The 19,851-nt window shown below is 39.3% G+C and overlaps 1 protein-coding gene across 2 annotated transcripts; it reads left to right on the top strand.

The window, feature by feature from the left end:
• The first annotated feature begins 1,815 nt into the window (after positions 1-1,815).
• On the top strand, positions 1,816-18,642 carry LOC308073577 (protein mono-ADP-ribosyltransferase PARP14-like). Of its 2 annotated transcripts, none has more exons than XM_080412562.1 (17): positions 1,816-2,031; positions 2,556-2,665; positions 3,126-3,156; positions 4,279-4,563; positions 5,862-6,086; positions 6,554-8,874; positions 9,037-9,267; positions 9,390-9,611; positions 9,858-9,924; positions 10,224-10,370; positions 11,036-11,098; positions 11,711-11,887; positions 12,582-12,872; positions 12,991-13,605; positions 14,031-14,170; positions 15,042-15,216; positions 16,587-18,642. In XM_080412562.1, the coding sequence occupies exons 1-17, from the start codon at positions 1,851-1,853 to the stop codon at positions 16,868-16,870; spliced, it is 5,565 nt and encodes a 1,854-aa protein (XP_080268688.1). In that variant the 5' UTR covers positions 1,816-1,850; the 3' UTR covers positions 16,871-18,642. The 2 variants fall into 2 exon arrangements, with proteins under 2 accessions (XP_080268688.1, XP_080268687.1); XM_080412561.1 differs by having other exon boundaries at positions 10,215-10,370.
• The last annotated feature ends 1,209 nt before the right edge of the window (positions 18,643-19,851 follow it).

The following is a 19,851-nucleotide window of genomic DNA, read 5'->3' as shown; positions in this document are numbered from 1 at the left end:
TGTGATACTGTCTGGGGTGGGGTCATCCTGTTCTCTGCGCACGCAACTCAACTGAAACATCACTCACCACCCTTGGAGACAGGTGGACGCATACTCCACTTTTAGGTGACCACCCTCTCACCTCTGTGGTTGGAAAACACAACATGACGTCACTAAGCCGCGGTGATAATTAAGCGTCTCACCGCTCACCTCGGCACATCTAGCTGTTTTTACTAACCGAAATCACCCCTGGGGAGAGACCTCTGTGATAAATTCACCACGGCAGGTCTCAGATTGTTTGCCCGGAAAAGAAGTGATGCAGGCGGGAAGGCCCATTCAGACCAGAGCGATTATTTGGGACAGAATTTGTCCCCCTCTGGTGACCATCTATAAATACAAACTGTCGATAATAGCAACACATCATTTATTTAATTGCGTTTTTTTGTGTATTTGTTTGGTTTTTAGACAAAATAGGAATCACCCTGGTTGGCAGTAAAATTAGTATGAGGGCCTATTTTCGAAAAGGAACTTTAGGTGAAAACGTTTCCACCAATAAGGTGAAAGGGTGATCACGATCTTGGTAGCATGCAGCCACTAAAGGGACCATGCAGGTTGGTCAACCGAAATCACAACAGTTACTAAGTACATTTACTCAAGTACTGTACTTAAGTAAAAATTTGAGGATTTTTTACTTTACTGGAGTACTTCCATTTTTCTATACTTTTATTTCTACTCCACTACATCTCAGAAACAAATATTATAGCCTACTTTTACTCCACTACAATTATTTGAAATTTTTGTTTCTAGTTATTTTTTTATTGTGATTATTATTACAAAACATACATTTACCACATTTAAACTTTGGCTATTTGAAAATAGTAGATCTACAATCTCACAAATGCATGCATTGAGAACTTGTATCTACTACTTTCAAAAGACATTTTAGACGGGACATTCTGCATTACTTTTGATACTTTAAGTATATTTTGATGCCAATACTTTTGTACTTTAACTCAAGTAAACTTGTATTATCGGACTTTTACTTGTAACAGAGTATTTCTGCATTGCAGTATTGATACTTTTACTTAAGTAAACAATTTGAGTACTTTTCCCACCACTCTTAAACTACTTCACCGTCGTTTTTCGTCTCCAAGTGAACAACAGACAGCAGGATCAGGTGGATGACTCATCATGACTGAGTGACACCTTGCCTACTTTGGAACGGGGCTGCACTTATTCTGGATTTGTACCCACACTAACAAGTTTTGGAAGGATGTATACTGTATATTGTTGATAATGTTGACTCTGACTTAGTCTTTACAGGCAAAATGTACTGTTTGGCTTTGATAATAATAGTAAGAAGAAGAAAAATGAGGTATTCATAATTAATTTGATCATTATTCTAGCTACATTTCATATACATAAATCCAAATGTAGTCATTCCAATCCAAACCCTCATTCATTGTATTTGAGATTGAAGCCATGCAGTACATTAAAACAATGTATGACTCAAAAAATAAGAAAGCTGCAAGAACTGTCTTTAATGTTTTCTGTAGCCTAAATCCCCCTGGCTCTGATGATGTTGTATTGATAACTTCTTTGTTTGTGTATGTATGTTGTTTGTGTTTGTTTTGTATTGTGTTGCATTTCATGAGATTATAAATAAAGATTTATAAAAAAAGAAAACAAACTTTGGAACGGGGCAGGCTGATCATAAACGCCTGGTTTATAAGTCGTCGTACGAGGGTGTTGCTCACCGAAAACAGCCGACCCACAAGCTCACACTGTGAGCATATTGATAGGCTATTTTCGGTCCTTTAAAAGTCAAAAGTGAAAGCATTCTTCCCACTCCATTTCTTTGAGCAGCCACCATGGCCGACGACGCATACACGTACGTGTTGCTCGCCGAGTTCGATGACAATAAGATCCCCAAACTGAGAAACAAACTAGTGAAATACTTTCAAAGTAAGAAGCAATCCAACGGTGGAGACTGTCTGGTAGAATGTGACGAGCTTCATAGAACCGCAGTGCTTCGGTTCCGAACAGAGGAGGGTACGTTTTATAAATATATCTGTTAATATATTTATGGACATGTTATTTAACTCAGTGGTTCCCAAACTTTTGAGCTTGAGACCCAAAAGAGAAAAGTGCTTTCGGAAATGCGCACCGGCGCGCACTCGCCTATTAGTTTGTATTGGCCAGTGCGCTCAGTGTTATATTCCCGAACGCACTCGGTCCCCAAGAAACCAAAAGTGAAAATAGTCTTTTTAAACATTTATTTTCTAATTTAGGTAATTTCTTTATATTATTTTTATTTTATTTATGAAATTCTTTTGAAACATGTTTGAATTTGTTTTTAATTCGTGAACATTTGTGAACTGTGGACATTTTTTGAAAAGATTTTGAAATAATAATAATTGAAAATATATATATAGGTAATGTAAAATAAATGGACCCGCGACCCAAACGGGCCCAAGCCATTGTTTGGGGAAACTCTGATTTAACTAACACATGACGCGTTGACATAGTAGGCCTAGATCTATTATTATTGAAATACAGTGTATTTTTCTTTACAGACAGACAAAAAGTTCTAGGGAAAGAGGCACATGAAATCCGTTTGGATCATGGTGTGCTGAAGATAACTGTCCGTATACCTGGTGATGAGAGTTCAACTTCACCAAAACAGGTTAGTGACTATTATTGGGTAAACAACAACAAAATGGTACAAACTTCAGTGACTGATGCAGGCAGTGATGGTGAACGTTTAAATGTGTTACACTGGCATTCGTGGCGTACCGAATTATGTGACTCAAGTATGGTACTTTAGGCAAAGGCAAGTGACCTGGCGAGTTTTGGTTGGCGTTTGAAGTCGATTCTTCTTGTAGTAATACTACGAATGTCCAAATCACTTAATGTGATGGCAGTTTTGTATAAAGTTAACTACTACAAGTCAACTACAGACTGTCTGGAACATGCCGAGAGTGCAGAACAACGACCCCTGGAGTCACGCAATTCGGTAGGTTATTAATGTTGGTGCATCCCGTCAGTGGATCGTTTGGCGAGAGGCAGTTCAAAAAACGCCACACAAAATTGGTAATCAATCAAAACAAATAACCAATGACCAAAGTGTTCTCTTTGCCTTCTAGAAAGCACCTGCTGATGGCACTAACAAGACATGTAAGTAGCTATTTATAAAAATAATAAGGGCTGCCTGCCAACATTGGACTGTCATAATCCAGGAGGGGGGGGGGGGTCACATTCCAGTGCAGTGAGTGAACCTAGCATCGGCCTACTTTACAGACAGACAGACACTGTCGCAAGGGGGGGAGAGCAAAGTTTCAATCACAAGTTAACTGTTTGGCTGAACATCCAAAGCAAAGGCCTACCTACTGCTACTACATGCCATGTAATGGAGAGGTTCAGATTGGAGCTAGTCATGTAATAGTTTAAGGGGAGATGCCCATGCATGTGCTTCTGACCAGCTCAGACACTGGAGTGACAGCATAACCTTTGCGCAGTGCACTAGCCTGTGTAATTAAATATTTGGAAGCACCTGTATGATTCCAATAGTATAAACATTTTAAATGGCTTTCATATACTCATAACATTTTCTTAATAAAAGAAAAATGAAAACTAGACATGTACTTGTTCTTTTTTTAATAATTCGTTTTTCTGTCTTTTTCTTCTTCTATGCAGTTTTTGTGTTTTTATTTCTTTATTGTACTGCTGGTCCCCTTGTAAGGTTTTATTATTTTGTATTGTCCTTATTGAACTTTAAATGTATGCTATTTAATGACCCCTTCCATTAAGGAAAGGTTTAGGCATAAAAGGAAAAGGCATAAAATAATAAAAGTCAAAGTACAATTACAGTATACCTTTCTACTGGCCACTTTATTTTTGCTTGTACACTATCAGTAATAACTCACTCATCAGGAGTATTGTGTGTAAGAGCCTTAACCTGTTCCTGTTCAGCCACTGGCTGAACATAATGTGAGGTTCCCCAAAACCCTCTGAACAGAATTTATGGGGGTCCCAGACACAAATATATTACTAAATACACTAAATGTATTCACTAAAATGTTGCCCAGATGTTGCAGTGTCCCCATGAATATAATAACACCCTGATTGGAGTCTCAGGAACCCCCTTTCTCTTTAAATCTCAGTGGCACACAGTGTGTGCACCTTCCATTATTCAGGGCAACCTAACTGGACGGGTTATTTCAGTTTAGATTTCCTTTTCTTTCTGATAATATATTTCTTGAAGATTATCTAATACTGTGATAAATGTTTCAATAACAGCTGATGCTGCCGTACAGAAGAAACAAATACACGAAGGCCGGCCCATTCCTGTTGCTGATCAGTCACAGGCAGACAGCAGAGAAGACCAGAGAGATGATGAAGAAGAGCTGTGCTCCACTTCTGCTGTCATAGGCAATATTCCCCAGGAAGTGGACCAGGAGGTTTTAGAGATGCTGGTAGAGAACATCTTAAAGCATTCAGAGTCCTCTGCTACATCCCAAAACTTCAGTTTGGAGATCCTGCCCGACAAATCATCTGCTGTGGTGACTTTCCAGAGTGGAAAAGGTAGTTATTATTTAGTCGTTATGATCATTTATTTATCAAGAACAAATTCAAAACACAGTGAAAATTGACAGACATTACAAAACGTATAAGTTATAGAGTACTGAAGTCCTGACGTCACTCGTTCATCCCCTGGTTCATAAAGTAATTTCGCTATGGAGAATAACATTGGGTCATCATAGAATCGTCTCATATAAGAATTGGGGTCCAAAAATAAACAAACTGTCTCGGCGATATTGTCATGGACGAGGCTCTGTATCATTTATGATAGTCAGTCACTCATATTTGATACAGTCTGTTTCTGGCGAAAATTGAACTAATTTGGCGGAAGTAACATTAGCGTTTTCTCACCGTCAGTTGATGCTTCATATCCATATGAGTAAAACCGCCGGGGTCATTCACTTCTATGGGAATTCAGAGCGGGGTGGGGAAACCGCGACCCAGGTAGGATGTGTAAATTACGTCAGACTTCGGTGCTCTATAACGTGACCTTTAAAGACACAGAGTCGTAATTTGCCATCTTTTATGTTTATTAGTCATCTAGCATCGAGCAACAAGCATATACAGAAATTGTTGTAGACCAGGATTTCTCAAAGTGGGTGCCATGACGCCAGTCCAGGGGTGCTGCAGAATAATTTGACAATATTTGGAATTTAAAAATATAAATTATAAAATTATTACAGTACAACGTTACATTTAATCAGTTCTAACCAAAATGGATAATCCCTCAACACATCTCGGAGGAAATAATTTACGTATCCCTGAACATATGCTTTCAACTATCTGCGTACACTTCAAACTTCAACTTCAAATTACTGTATTTTCCTTTTGGGTGGTTTTGGTCACCATAATAATAATACCAATAATCATTATAATGATACAAATATGTATAGTAGAGCCTATCATGCTAAATGTAAAACAGGAAGATTTTGTGCCTTCAACTTTTCTTCCTGTGATTAAATAATTATTATTACAATTATTATCAAGTAGGAAATAGGCCTATGGCATGGACTTAAAGTAATTGACGTTATAGTAATTAATTGTCATTGTATCACTGTTTCCATTTTCCAATTTCTTTTTCCCTCCAACCATTTATTCTTTCTGAGATACACTTTCCACTGTTACATGAACGTTCTTAAAGTATAATTTGATGAGTGTTTTGAACTTTAATGCTTTGTATGGACCTTGTGGTCCGGTTAATAAATGGATGCATAACTGATGTCCAAATGGATTATCAAAACTCTTTTGCTGTTAGTAATTGAATTTTACTTGCGGTCTCATTTTCCATTCCTAACTGACAGAAAACACAGATTTCATTACAAACTGCCCCAGAAACAAGATGTTCAAGAAGAAAGCACTATCTGTCTGTCCTCTTGAAGTCACAGCCAAAGTCATAACTGAAGACATACCAGATGTTAAGTCTGACCTCCTCATCCTTTGTTGTGAGAGGGAAGGCGTGGAAGTGGAAAATGTCACACTTAATGAAGAGGAACAGGGTGTCATCATCACCTTAAATAACCCCAAAGGTATATATATAGTATACTAATATTACACAGCTATACATTTATAGATTTGAATTAAATTAACAAAATCACAGTTAGAGGCTCCTAAAGGCCATACTGCCCTTACATCCATGGACATTGGCCTAAAGTAAGGGTGATGCTAGGCTAAAAGCCATGGTGTTACCAGAATCAGTAGGGTTCTTGCTAAGAGCATTACATTTTATAGCAATCAGTCCATTACATTTTGAGATATTATTTGTGCAATTGTAAATTCAAACCTAAGGGTGATGATACAACAAAGGCCATTGGGGCACCCAAATCAGTAGGGACCATCCTCTCTGGAGCATTTATGTGCTTTTCTCTTACATAATGCAAAGGACAAAAAGTAAAATTTCCCCCCAAATCCAGTGTAGATGGTTTTATATGATTTTTTTGTTAATGATCATATGTAATGCACATGGTACTAAAATGATGAATATTTTTTTTTGTAGCTGTTTCCAAATTAATTGAGAAGAAGCTCCGCATCAAACAGCAACTGGTCAAAGTCTTTCCATTTTATGATTCTTTGGGCACGGCACTTTATGGCAAAGATAGACCCACACTGAAACTCCCTGCTGCCTTCAGTGAGAGCATTGATCAATCTATATGGAGATACCTTAACAACCACAAGGCTGCAGAGACCTTCCACAGTGATCTGGCGAAGCACTTTTGCAAAGCAGACCTCGAAGATCAATCATCTGTATGTTTAAGGCCCCTACCGTCACTACTGCAGCAAAAGGACGTCAAAGCCAAAGACATCACAGAGTGGGCACATGCAGCAAAGATGGCCTTTGAACAAGCTTTGTCCAGGTTCAGATCTCTGAAGCTTCAGCTTCAGCCAATGGCATGGGAAGAGTCTGAAGGGAAGATTAGAGAGGCAGTGTTGAATGAGGCTGTAGTAGTAGTCCCTGATAAAGACAGTGGCGTCTTAGCAGTGGTTGGCCCTTTGGATGATGTAAACAGACTGGAACAGACTCTTAATGAGATACTGGACAGTACTGCCAAAAGGATTCAGAGAGCAAAGTCCAGCATAACTGAGAAGATCAAATTGACACCATCTATTTTCCATATCCTCTCTCAAGATGGCCTTCAGGATAAGCTGTTAGATCAATATCCAGAGCTAAAAATAACCTACAACGGGGAGAGCCAGGAGTTGTCATTTTATGGTTTAAACGATGAGATTTTGGCCGCACACGCAACGGTAGGGAAAGAAAACATAGCATTAAAACGAAAGGTGTTAGAGTTAGATCAGTTTGTGCTTGAGTTTTTGAAGGACGAAGATCAAGAAAACCTTACAAGCTCACTTTTCACATCAAACGGAAAAATCAATGCAGCGCTTGAGCTAAGTGCAAAGGCAGTGCGGCTCCTTGCTGTTTCAGACAGTAATCTGAGTGAAGCTGAGGATCAACTGAAAATGGTCTTGGTATCCCAGTGCATAACAGTTGAAGACATTAATGTTCTTGAGATGCCTCAGTGGCGGGAACTGGTCACTCGTTTGGAGAGTAACACCAACAGTTCATCCAGGAAAATTCAGATTCAGACATCTGGCTCTCACTCACCTCAGGTCGTAGCAGTGTCAGGCTACAAGGACAGTGTATTACCAGTTCACAGTGAACTTCAAGATTTCTTACACCAGAATGCTGAAGTTGAAGAAATTGTTACAGTGAAACCTGAAATCATCGCCAGATATATTGAAGAAAATGGCAAAAAGGCTTGGTCAGAGCAAGTGAAAGGCAAGGTAGTTGTTTCTTTCAGGAACGAAGCCATCTCCCTAAGAGGTTCCAGATGTAATGTGTCAGATTGCAAGCCCATCATTGAAGACTTGGTCTCGTCACTATGCTTTGATACTTTGACAGTCTCTGAGCCAGGAGTGAAGAAGTTCTTCCAGGAGAAAGAAACTATGTATGTTGCATCAGTCAAGAATGAAACCGGTTGCTTGGTCCAGATGGTAGATGGGGCAGATGGTGGACAGGACCTCAGCCCTGGACAAGTGCCAAACCCCACATACCAGGTTGAGACCACTGATGGAGTAGAAATTGCTGTTTGTAAGGCTGATATGTGCAGTTACCCAGTAAGTGCAGTCATAAATTCATCTAATCAGGATTTGAAACATATAGGAGGTCTTTCAGGAGCGCTCTTGGATGCTGCTGGCCCTCAGTTGCAGGATGAATGTGACAGGCTAATTACACAGAAGGGACAGCTCAAACATGGAGATTGTGTCATGACTGGTGCAGGAGGAAGGCTGATGTGCAAAAATATCATCCACACAGTGGGGCCTGGATTCGACCAAGCTTACCGTGATAAGGCTGTGGGACAGTTGAGAAGAGCCATTAAAAAGAGTCTGGAACTCGCTGAAGAGCGTGGGTGTATCTCTGTGGCATTGCCTGCTATCAGCGTAAACTCAGGATTTCCCCTCAACTTGTGTGCAGACACAATTGTCAAAGCAGTGAAAGACTATTGTCAAGACACGTACGGTGACAACACCCTGAAGAAAATTCATTTGGTGAACAAAGATGACAACACTGTTCAGGCTATGGAGACAGCTGTCAGGAAGGAGTTTGGAGACCACGGTGTTAGTCATTCTCAACAGAAGCATCCTAGCACATCAACCAAAGCTCTAGGTGCTCTTAGTCATTGTCAACAGAAGCCTCCTAGCACACCCACCAACACACCAGGTGTTCTACGCGTTCAGTGCACGAGTAACTCAGATCAAGTTGTGACTAATGAGGGGCTGACCATCATGTTGACTAAAGGGAATATCCAGGATGCTACGGTAATCAATTTTCATTATTATTTCCCTTCTAGTTTGGATTGGTGTAGATTAGTCTTTTAATAGCTTTTGACACTGTAATCTGAGTTTTTAGTGGTGAACTCATAATACAATTCTTAACACTATGTTGTCCATGAAACTGAAAATACTTTCCTTACATGTTAGACTGACGTGGTCGTGAACACTATTGGTAAAGAACTTGCTCTGGATCAAGGAGCAGTCTCAAAAGCCATACTTGGTGCAGCTGGACACAATCTTCAGACACTGGTACATGCACAGAAATCCAGTGGAAAGTTTGGTGATGTCATTGTTACTAATGGCTGCAACCTGAAGTGCAACAAGGTCTTCCATGTTGTCGCACCTCAGTGGGACAATGGGCATGGCACTGCTGAGAAGGTAAAGTATGCAATTTACCTTCTTTATTTTACTTAATTTTATCTGTCTGTCTTTCTGTCTGACAATGTTCAGCTTTGTTCATAGAAATGAAACGAAATGCTTCTACATGGCATGTCTTACAGATGCTGAAAGGGATTTTGAAGGATTGCTTGAGCCAGACTGAGAGCAGCGGTCTGACCTCAATAACCTTCCCAGCCATTGGCACGGGGAACCTAGGTTTCCCTAAAGATCTTGTTGCTTCTCTACTGCTGAATGAAGTCATGAAGTTTAGCAGTAGCAAACAGCCAAAACACCTGAAGACAATAGTGATCGTCCTTCATCCGAGTGATGCATCCACAATCCAGGTAAACAAAACAATTGCATGAATTGTTTTTTATGAGAAGTCAAGAATGGTGTAGTTAAGAGGCTTTGTTTGCTAGATTAGTCAATGTCCGATGCTTTTAATTACCAAAACAAAACTTGGCTGCATGAAAAACCCTGCTGGGTTGAAACCTATGTGGTGCTAATAATGTATGTATATATATACAGACACCTTTTTGTTATTGTGAGCTGCTGATAATGACTGGTATCTCTCTGCTTGCTCTCCCCAGGCGTTCAATGATGAATTGAAGAGACTCACCCATTCAGGTAGTTCACAGCCAACTACACATAGTACAGGTAGGCTGCAACATATGGTTTGAATGACTGTAGGCAAGAATTGAAAGTTCACCAATGGATACTATTAATATTATGTATTTTAAGAAAGGAAATGCGCATAGACCAGCAACATTGTTTCAAAAGTAACTATCTGTGTTATTGAAAATTTGACTTGCCAAACATTCTTCCCAAAATACATAAATACGTAGCACTTTGGAATAAATCAAATAGTTTGTGTGCCTCATGAATCAAAAATGTTGCTGTTTGGTGAGTGTTTGCTCTGCTGTTTATCAATTTTTTTGTTTGTTTACTCATGCAAGGTCCCTTTTCCAAAATCATCTCAAGCTCAGGAATGCTTGAGACCAAAATAGGAAGTGTGGACATACAGGTTGTCACAGGAGACATAACTAAGGAGACGACTGATGTTATCGTCAACTCTTCTAATGAAAGTTTCTCTCTGAAGTCAGGTAAATCACAAATTAGCTTAAAGAGAGGGCATGATGAAAATTATCTCTGGAATATCAATTTATTCTCGTAAAACATGGGTCTTCAACAGTGGATCCGAGACCACTTTACCAGAGTTACAACAGAAGGGGTACCAAACGTTTTTGTTTTATTTTGTTTTCTTCACATGAACTTGAATCCAGCATATTATCGGCAAGATAATGTGTAAGCAAACAAACATAAACAAAAAAAATATGCAACACTGATGATAGTGCTGTCAAATGAATCCATCAAAGCTGCAGCATCACCTTGGAGACAACCCTTGGGCACTTAAAAGGAAAACTTAGTCTCAAATCTCTCAACAGACATTGTCGAGACGATCAGCTAAATGTGGTGAGCTAGCTTTGAAAACCTCTTCAAGTTGCACGGAAGGCTTTCTCAAAGGTTTTTGTGATGGATGGGCTCTCAACAGCTATTTACTCTTGAGTGAGCCCCTAACGCCTACATTTACTGGGTAACTCTGGGTTATGTATTTTTAACTATAGGACTGTGTACTAAGTAAGTAAGGAAGGTATTGCAGGAAAAAAGAAAGTGCACAGTTATAGTACTGCAACATACCATAGGAAAATAATAATTATTCATTCCTGTTATTCCTTTCTTTGTTGTATTCTGTCTTTCACTACTCCAGGAGTGTCCAAGGCCATTCTGGAGGCCGCTGGTCAGAATGTTGAAGACGAATGCAAAGAGCTTGGTAAGAACCTTTTTATATTTTAACCACGTTATCCCTATAGCGTCCTTATTCTGGGGGCGAACATTTGGCAAAAATAGCAGATCTACAGGCTCTCAACGGATCGTGCAGCATTGCGTTGTGAGCTCATAGATTGGCTATTACAGTATCTGCAAAATGATTTGGTGTAGAGCGAAATACTAGTGCACCTAGTATAGTGCACTTGGGGACCACAGTCTAAGTATATATGGTTTAAGTGGTTAAGTCATTTAGCTGACAATCTTATTCGTGGCTTATTTGCCACAATCATTAAGTATATGCATATGATCATTCTGAAAGTTCAACTATTTATTAAGGTTACAGTCACAACAATTCACATTTATTGTTGTATTCTTTTGCAATTTTGAGTGTTATAATGTGCCTTATTGGATATATTTTATGGCACCAAATGTTTGAATCAAGATTGACCTGTTCCACCCACCCACCTATAAACACGCGCACGCACACACACGCACACACACGGTCAGTGTGACTTTTTAAAAGTTTTTGCAACATTGCACATAAAGTAACCATTATGATGCTTTCATTCTTAAGTAAAAGAAAACAAACAAACAAAAACATTGTCCCTATATTCAGGTGCTCAAGGAAAGCAAGGCATGCTAATGACCCAGCCAGGTAATTTAAAATGCAAGATGATCCTCCACCTGGTCGTACAGTCGGCCCCTGTGAAGATTAACAAGGCTGTGAAAGATGCTCTTCAGATGTGTATGAAAAACTCCTACACCTCCATTTCCTTTCCTGCTCTTGGTACAGGTGAGACATAACTGTAGAATATGGAATACATGGGGGGAAAGTGTCCATGGTCTGGTGTAACTCAGTGTGTAAAGCATGGCATTATCACTGCCAAGGGTAGGAATTTGGTCCCGGTGAGGCACAGTCATGCTAAAGATGTATGGACTTCTGGTAATGTAGAGTGATTTGTGTTGAAATCTAATGCATTTTTAGTCCCGCTTGTGGCAGTTCTGTAAAGACCTGGGCACACCAGCATATTATATAATATAATATCAGATTGATACTTCACTCTAAATTCAGGTCATTTCAACAAAATAGTTGTGATCTCTTCCTTCGCTTTCGGAGAACTATTAATGATCACATAGAGTTCAATTGTTGTGAATTTTGACATGTGTATTCACAACATTGACCAATAACAACACTGTCTGACTCTGTTAGCCTTGGAGAGGGTGGGGGCAGGAGCATTGGGGAGGAAGCTGACCTATCATTTTAGCTTTTATCACATAATAAATTAACATTGTTTTAACAGGTATTCTGCTTATAAGTAACACTAACGGTTTATATTTACGTATCAGGCCCATCAGAAATCTCATTGAACTAACGTTTATTTTTTATTTTTTAGTTGAACCCACAAGGGAGATCCTTTGATATTTTCTGTGTAGGAATTTTGCTGTTTTCCTTGTAACAAAGCCCACTATGTGTTGTGCGGTTTTAGGCCAAGGCAACATACAGGCAACTGAGGTGGCAGATGCTATGTTGGACGCAGTGGTGGATGAGTTGAGTCAGAGCAGTCAGAACTCTCTGAAGACTATCAGGATAGTTATCTTTCAGTCACAAATGCTGAAAGAATTCCACAGCAGTATGCAGAAGAAAGAAGGCACAGACCAGAAGGACAAAGGTACACACCAGAAGGACAAAGGCGCAGACCAGAAGAACAAAGGCACACACCAGAAGGACAAAGGGTCTTCATCCTGGAGCTGGAGCAACATTTCCTCCGTAGTAAAAGGTAGTTGACAGCTTTTCTCAAGCCTGTCATTAGAGTATGTATTTGTATGTATTTTAGATACATTTTCTGACCATGTTAAATAATGTGCTTATCTGACATTCTGAACTAATTCCTCCAGCATTCTTCGTGGGAGGAAGTGCTAGCAGCCCACAGAAAGAAGAAGACTTTGTCATTGAAGAAATGGAAGTGGACCGTGTTTGCTTCCACATCTGTGGAGAGTCGCGGGCCAAAGTTCACTCAGCCAAACAGTGTATCAGTGACCTGATATCCAAGGAGCAAGTCGTTCACCTCATTGAGGACAATTTAGTCCTCAGCTTCTCTGACGCAGACCATCAGCGCATCATCACCATGCAGTCTACAATGGCCGTGGGGATAAAGATAGAACGCAAGAAGGGCGAAGCCTCTCTCACCATCAAGGGACGCAGCAATGATGTGGTAAAAGCCACTGGTGAGATCCAGAATATGATGAAGAGGGCCAGAGAAAAGGAGGCTTTTAGGAGAAATGTAGAATTGGCTGCCGAAAAGGCAGACTGGCAGTACAAGGCTCAGGGGCTTCAGTTCCAGAGCTTCGACCCCACCGCCAACTACTACCTTGAGCAGGCGCTGAATGATGATCAGCCTATTGTAGAAGTCACTGTCCTGGGTCAAATGTACTTTATCACAATGCCAAATGGACCTGCAACAGATAAGCAAGGCACAAGTCTGGAAATCAAGCGCATTGACAACCTGAATGGTAAGTTGTGTAAGAAAATGTAACTACTAGTATTTTTGGTATGCAGTATTTAATTACATCTTTTATGTAGAGAGCCATAGGGAGCCAGTGTTGAACTATATTCAATCCAAATCTATGTAGGTCATATTATACTTTAAGTTTGATCTTAGAGTTTGTTCGAGTTTGAATCGACTTGAGCGCCATCTCAGTGTGGTTTGCCACAAGTTCATATACAATGCAGTGTGTTCTAGGAAGCTCAGACAATAACAGGAACATAAATGTGTGGATTGCAAGTTATGTATAGCTTAACCCTGTCTAATTTCCTGGTGTGGCAAACCCCACAATCTGGTAAACCCAGTTGATTAAAACTAATGAGTTGCTTGCAAGTACTAAATGGCCTGATTGACCTCTGTAATGAGTTTTAATGCTTTGAACTCTACATACAGATGCTAACAATATGCCTCAGAACTGGGATGTCATGACAGCCAACAACCCATGCCAAACCTTCACCGTCCAGCCTGGAATCCAAGAGTACAATGAAGTCCTGAATCTGTTCAGTGACTCATGTAACCAAATGGTTATTAAGGTAGTAAATATGTTTACATGTACTGTAACCCTAGCTTGCTATGCAACAACTCCCTTAGGCTGGAGTTGTGCTTATTTTACCTATGGGTTAAATAAGGGTTAAAGACATTTTCAGTAAAACGTTTGCAAAATACTGTATGCTATTTGTATCAATTCACTCAAAGTCAAGAGCCATGTTTTAATGCAATCATTATGCAGACTGCAGAATAGTATCTGTAATACTAGTGTACCAATGCTACTGAAAATATCCTGGATTCACCTCAATGATCAAGATATTGTGTTATACACATTCACACAAGCATTGAGAACGATAAAAGTCGAGAGAGAGATTAAAGTAAAATGTCTAATGCTTCTCAGTGTGATTGCTGCCTTCCTTTCCCCATACTATAGCTTTGTATAAGCTTTACACAAATGTAAATATAATTCATACATGCACAGATTAAAAAAAGCACCCTGCACCTCGTGTGCAAATATGCACTGTGGCACAGGCTAATTAGCTGTAGCTACTAAGGGAGATACGCATAGAAAAGGAGCCAGTAAACCATATAACAATCTCTGTACTGTCTATATATAAATTATGAACTGTAATGTCATCCATACATTACAATGACAAACACTTCACGTAAGGACACTTCAGCCATACATTACAATGGCAATCACTTGAAGTAAGGACGCATGTCATGCAGTAAACTAAACACTACGATGGCTTAGTGCTCATATATGAGTCTACAGGCAGCCAACAAACAAACGCAGAGATGAGAGTAACCCACCTCAATTGTAGACTGTATCGCTTGGTGGCTTGGCAATAACAGTCATTAAAATATAACCAGACACAGAAGAGGAACAACCAAGTATTTTTTATTCTCCCCCAGATTGAGAGGATACAGAACCCAAGCTTGTGGAAGAGCATCCAACTCAAGAAGCAGGACATGGATCAGAGAAACGGCCATAATAACAACGAGAGACGCCTCTTCCATGGCACCTGCCCAACCACTATTGACAAAATTAACAATGGAGGCTTCAACAGGAGTTATGCTGGGAAGAATGGTGAGAGTTAACCCTGTAAAATTAGTAGAATAGGGTGCACATTGTCATGGAATTCTGGACCATCAAAGTAATTGATGAGGCAATAGGAGTCAAGACAATATTCTAGATGATGGTATGCTTTAATGTGCATGATATCAAGGGGAGAAGTATGTTAGGCACACAGTCTGACACAGATCGGTGGTAAGGTAGTTCTGCCAACAAGCTCAGGGCTTAGACCATAGTTATACTAGCTGCTCCAAGGACAAGCTGAACCATAACAGACAGTCTTTAAGAAAAACAATAGCTATCAGGCCTAGTGGAGACTTCTTGGCTCCTACAGCCTATCAAATATCACGTCATATCATAATGTATTATATTAGTGATGGTAAAATATAAAGGTTAGATATAAACAACCGTACAAAATATATAGTATAATGTATAATTCTTCCTCAACATCCAACCAAAATCGAGTATAGATGCATGGTAAAATCATCAACCACAAATAGAAAAAATAAAATAAATCTCCACATGCTGACAGCACGGTCTTCGTTAGGCAAAGACTGAGCTGGTCGAAACATTGCAATAATAACTTTTATGCAGGTTGAATTCAGTGTGTGGAGATTGTTTTCTGGTTCTGAAATGTGTCTAGACCATCTTAATGTGAGAATTGCTGGGTGAGAGATTCAAGAAAATGTATGCAACACTGTCGAGTGGATCAATTGAGGTGACCGTGTGCACTGTGCACACACCACCTTGTCCAACAACATTACTTAGGCATACCAAACTGTCGTTGTGAGGGTTCGTCTTGGCAATAGCGTAACCGCAAGCATTTGGACAGTTGCCAACAAACTGCGACCTCACTCTGCCTGTAGAAAGCTAAATGCAGCATGTGTGTTTTGATAGCCAGGTGTGGTAGTTCAGTGAGCTGAAGTGTGAAAAGAATGAGGAATGCGGTCAGTCAATACCAGGGCTTATGAGTGCTTTCTCTGGGAGAGTCTCTCAGTTATTGGCCAATCATTGACCTGTTAAGGCACAAATTAGCTTCTAGCTAAATCCGGCATGTTTACATGAGATCGTGATCAGCTTATTAATTTCACTTGCATGTATGGAATGTTCATTAATGTGCATTGTCCCATCTAAATAAATAAGAAAGAAAGAAAGATGATTCTTTCTTCAGCCTGCCTGTTGACTAGGGTTCATGCCATTTACTCTCATTTCACTCTGGATAAGAACTTGCTGCTATATACCTACATAGGAAGTTGTTTAGTTGGAAAGGAAGGCTAAATTCAGAACACATACTTAAACTGTTCTTGTGTAAACAATTGTCTTCATGGCCTTTTTGCCATGAAGTACCATGGCTAAACGCACTTTGTTCTTCTCTCTATTTTCAGCTGCTGTGCATGGCAATGGCACCTACTTTGCTGTAAGAGCCAAATATTCCGCCCAGAACACTTATTCTAAGCCGGATCCTCAGGGGCAGAAGTTTATGTATCTCTGTCGTGTCTTGACTGGAGACTTCACTCTGGGGCAGCAGGGCATGATCGTGGCACCAGCCAAGAGCTCCAACTCCCCTGTGTCTTTTGACAGTGTCGTGGACAACATGCAAAGCCCAACCATGTTTGTCATCTTCCACGACTCTATGGCTTATCCTGAATACTTAATTACATTTAAGTAAAGCACGTAGAGAGAGGGCATGGAAATAAGGTGCCGTAAATTTTTCCTAGCTTACTAATTAATACCATCATGTTTAATAACCATTAGTGATTCTTTAAAAAAAAATTATTGCCATTCATATTCATTGACAGGCAATTTATATGTGATTTTATTCAAATAATACACTAAAGAAAAAACAACAACACACAGAAAAAGTTACATTAAAGAAACAAAAATAATATAATTAAATAAGTAAATAGACAGACATTTATAAAAAAACAAAAAAACAACAACATTTGCCTTGAGAGTCCATTTAGGTGAGGTCCATTTAACCCCTTCCATCAGAGATAACAGCTTCTAGGTATAGAGACCCTACACAACTCTGCCTACATCCTCTGTGTCCAAATATTCATCCACTGATAACCATCTCTTTTTAAAAGTAGGAAGCTTTAATTGTTACTAGGCCGTCATATGTTCCATCTTGTATATCTGCTTACATTTTTGTAACCACTGGTCGATTGTAGGAGGGCTAGGCTTCATCCAATGAATATTTATAATTTTTCTTGCAACCATCATCAGGACATGCATTATATAGCACTGGTCATTAGTAAACAATTGTTCTTGTATAATATCCAATAAAATCGACCGTGGATCCATGAGAATATCCATTTTGAAGATTTTGTCCAGTTCTACTATTAGTGAATCTAAAGATCAACCGATGTTTAAATGGTCATTTTGGGCTACATTTATTTGACATGTTAAGAGCTGTTGATCATATGCCCTTCATTAATCGTTCTAGTTAAATATAATTGTATACTGCACATTTATTCATGGTGCTGAAGTTTTGAATATGGCAAGGGCTGATGTTCATATCCTGTCTACTGTATACTGTACTGTATGTTTCCCCCAGATTCTTCTGTAGTCTTCAAGCATAGATAGTACATTCCAGATAACACTGAACACTTTTATCAGACTATAACAACAGCATGATACAAAACTGGGATTATATAATGGATAATGTTAAACTAATAGAAAGTATCAGAAGTCAGATTTCTATTCAGTGAAACACAATCAGACATCTATTTTTTCATTGTTCACAAATGACACTAACTAGCATGAAACAAGTGTCTAATGTGTTATTTGAACTGTGGACTATTATGAATCCATGTACCTTTCTTATTATGCCACCGTTCCTGCTGAATCTCTAAAAGCTTGAGTAAAAGTATGGTGCAATGTTGCTGGAATGTATAGCAGGTGTTAAATTTTTCTCAAGGACCTAATGTATAAGTAGATCAATGTACATTTAATAACACCATCATATGAGGAATTAAGGATTGACAATTACATTTCAAATGCTGTGTTACTCATTTGATTGCATTATAAATAATTAAAATCGACTCCCAAGTCAATTAGATAGACAGTTAGACCTTTATTGATCCCACAAGAGAAATTCAATTTCATGTGTCTGGAATTTCCACTCTGATACACACTGGAAACATGCAGTACAGTTAATAATTTGTACTATTTATCTTTGGAACACTACCACATTATGTCGTGCTATGGAAATTAACTACACCCTACAATGGAAGTCAATGAGGATCTATTTTTGGATTATTCATTTCTAATCAACTGAGCAACAGTTGGACTAGTTCCATCATCACATGGTAATTACACAAACCAAACTCCTACCAAAGTGTCCTATTGCTTTAAGCTTGATAAATCCAAATGACTGATAACTGATTGATGACAAACAAATAAAAGATTAAACTTCCAAATATCTGTTTAAGGATCACTGATTTTTTTAAGCATGTATTCATTATTCATTAAAACTTTCACAGTGAGTTGAACCTAAAATGGTGGATAAAATTAAATTAAGAAAATGTGTGGAGTCAGCAAGACCTACTCCTTGTTACTTTTTCCACTAGCAGAACTTGTAAAATAAAATAAACAAGATACTTTTTATTTTCAACAACATGCCTACCATCAACAGACACTGAACCGCATAGGCCACCTTTGTATGCCTTTGCCTTGATACCTTCTGTAGGTCCATGTTTGACACAGCCAGATGTGTAATTGCACGCACGCACACGCGCACGCGCACACGCACACGCACGCACGCGCGCGTGCCTGGCCTGCTTGTATGCAGATCAGCTGTGCCATTCCATTCAGATGATTGGAAGGGTAACCTCCTGTCCAGCTTCTGATTGGTGGGGTAACTTCCAGGGTTCCAAGCTCCTGAGTGGCTTATCACTGAGGAGGTTTCCTATAAAACAAGACCCAAACCACCTAGTGGTGCACGCAGGGGGCATATCCCATCTCCCTCCTCTCTCAACCAGCCACCACCTTTGCTTTAGTTAGTTATTTGATAGACCATGAGTTTGATTTAAGATGTTAAATCTATGTTACTTTAGATCTGTTTTTTTTATTATTGTGTATGTTAGGGAGGTAAGTTGTTGTTTTTTGGTTCCTTTATTCTGGATAGGGAAGATTCATTTAATTAAACTATCTTTTTGTTTGTTTCCTCAAGTCATCCTTAGTTCTCAACTTTATGTTCACTATTCTGTTGTTTATGGTTTTTACCTTTCTGTTTTTTGTTGTTGTTTTTTTTAGTCATTATGGCTGCTTGGGACCTGGGGGAGATGGGCACTTTCATGTTGTGTTTTTAGGCACCCCTAGACTGGGGCATAACAAAATTGTTCCTGTCATAATGTTGTATGTTAACCACATGAACCCTAGCATCCCTATTCTGGGACAAACATTCACGGAAATGCACACAATGTGTCGCAACATTGTGAGCTTGTAGATCAGCTAATTTCACAAAGAGATTTGGTGTCAACTAGGGTTTAAGTGGTTAATACTGTTTTAATTGGGATATGTCTATATGGTAGCAGTTTTCAAAATACAATAACTCCCTCCACACCATGCTATATATTGTCATATCACACCTAAAGGGTTAGCCGTGAGATTTCTTAACAGTTTGTAAAGTATTGACTGGGGGTTGTC

The sequence above is a fragment of the Gymnoscopelus braueri genome (genome assembly GCF_963280865.1).
Source record: "Gymnoscopelus braueri genome assembly, chromosome: 18".
NCBI classification, from domain to species: domain Eukaryota; kingdom Metazoa; phylum Chordata; class Actinopteri; order Myctophiformes; family Myctophidae; genus Gymnoscopelus; species Gymnoscopelus braueri.
The sequence above is the reverse complement of the archived record's forward strand: the minus strand, read 5'-3'. Positions and strand labels throughout refer to the sequence as shown.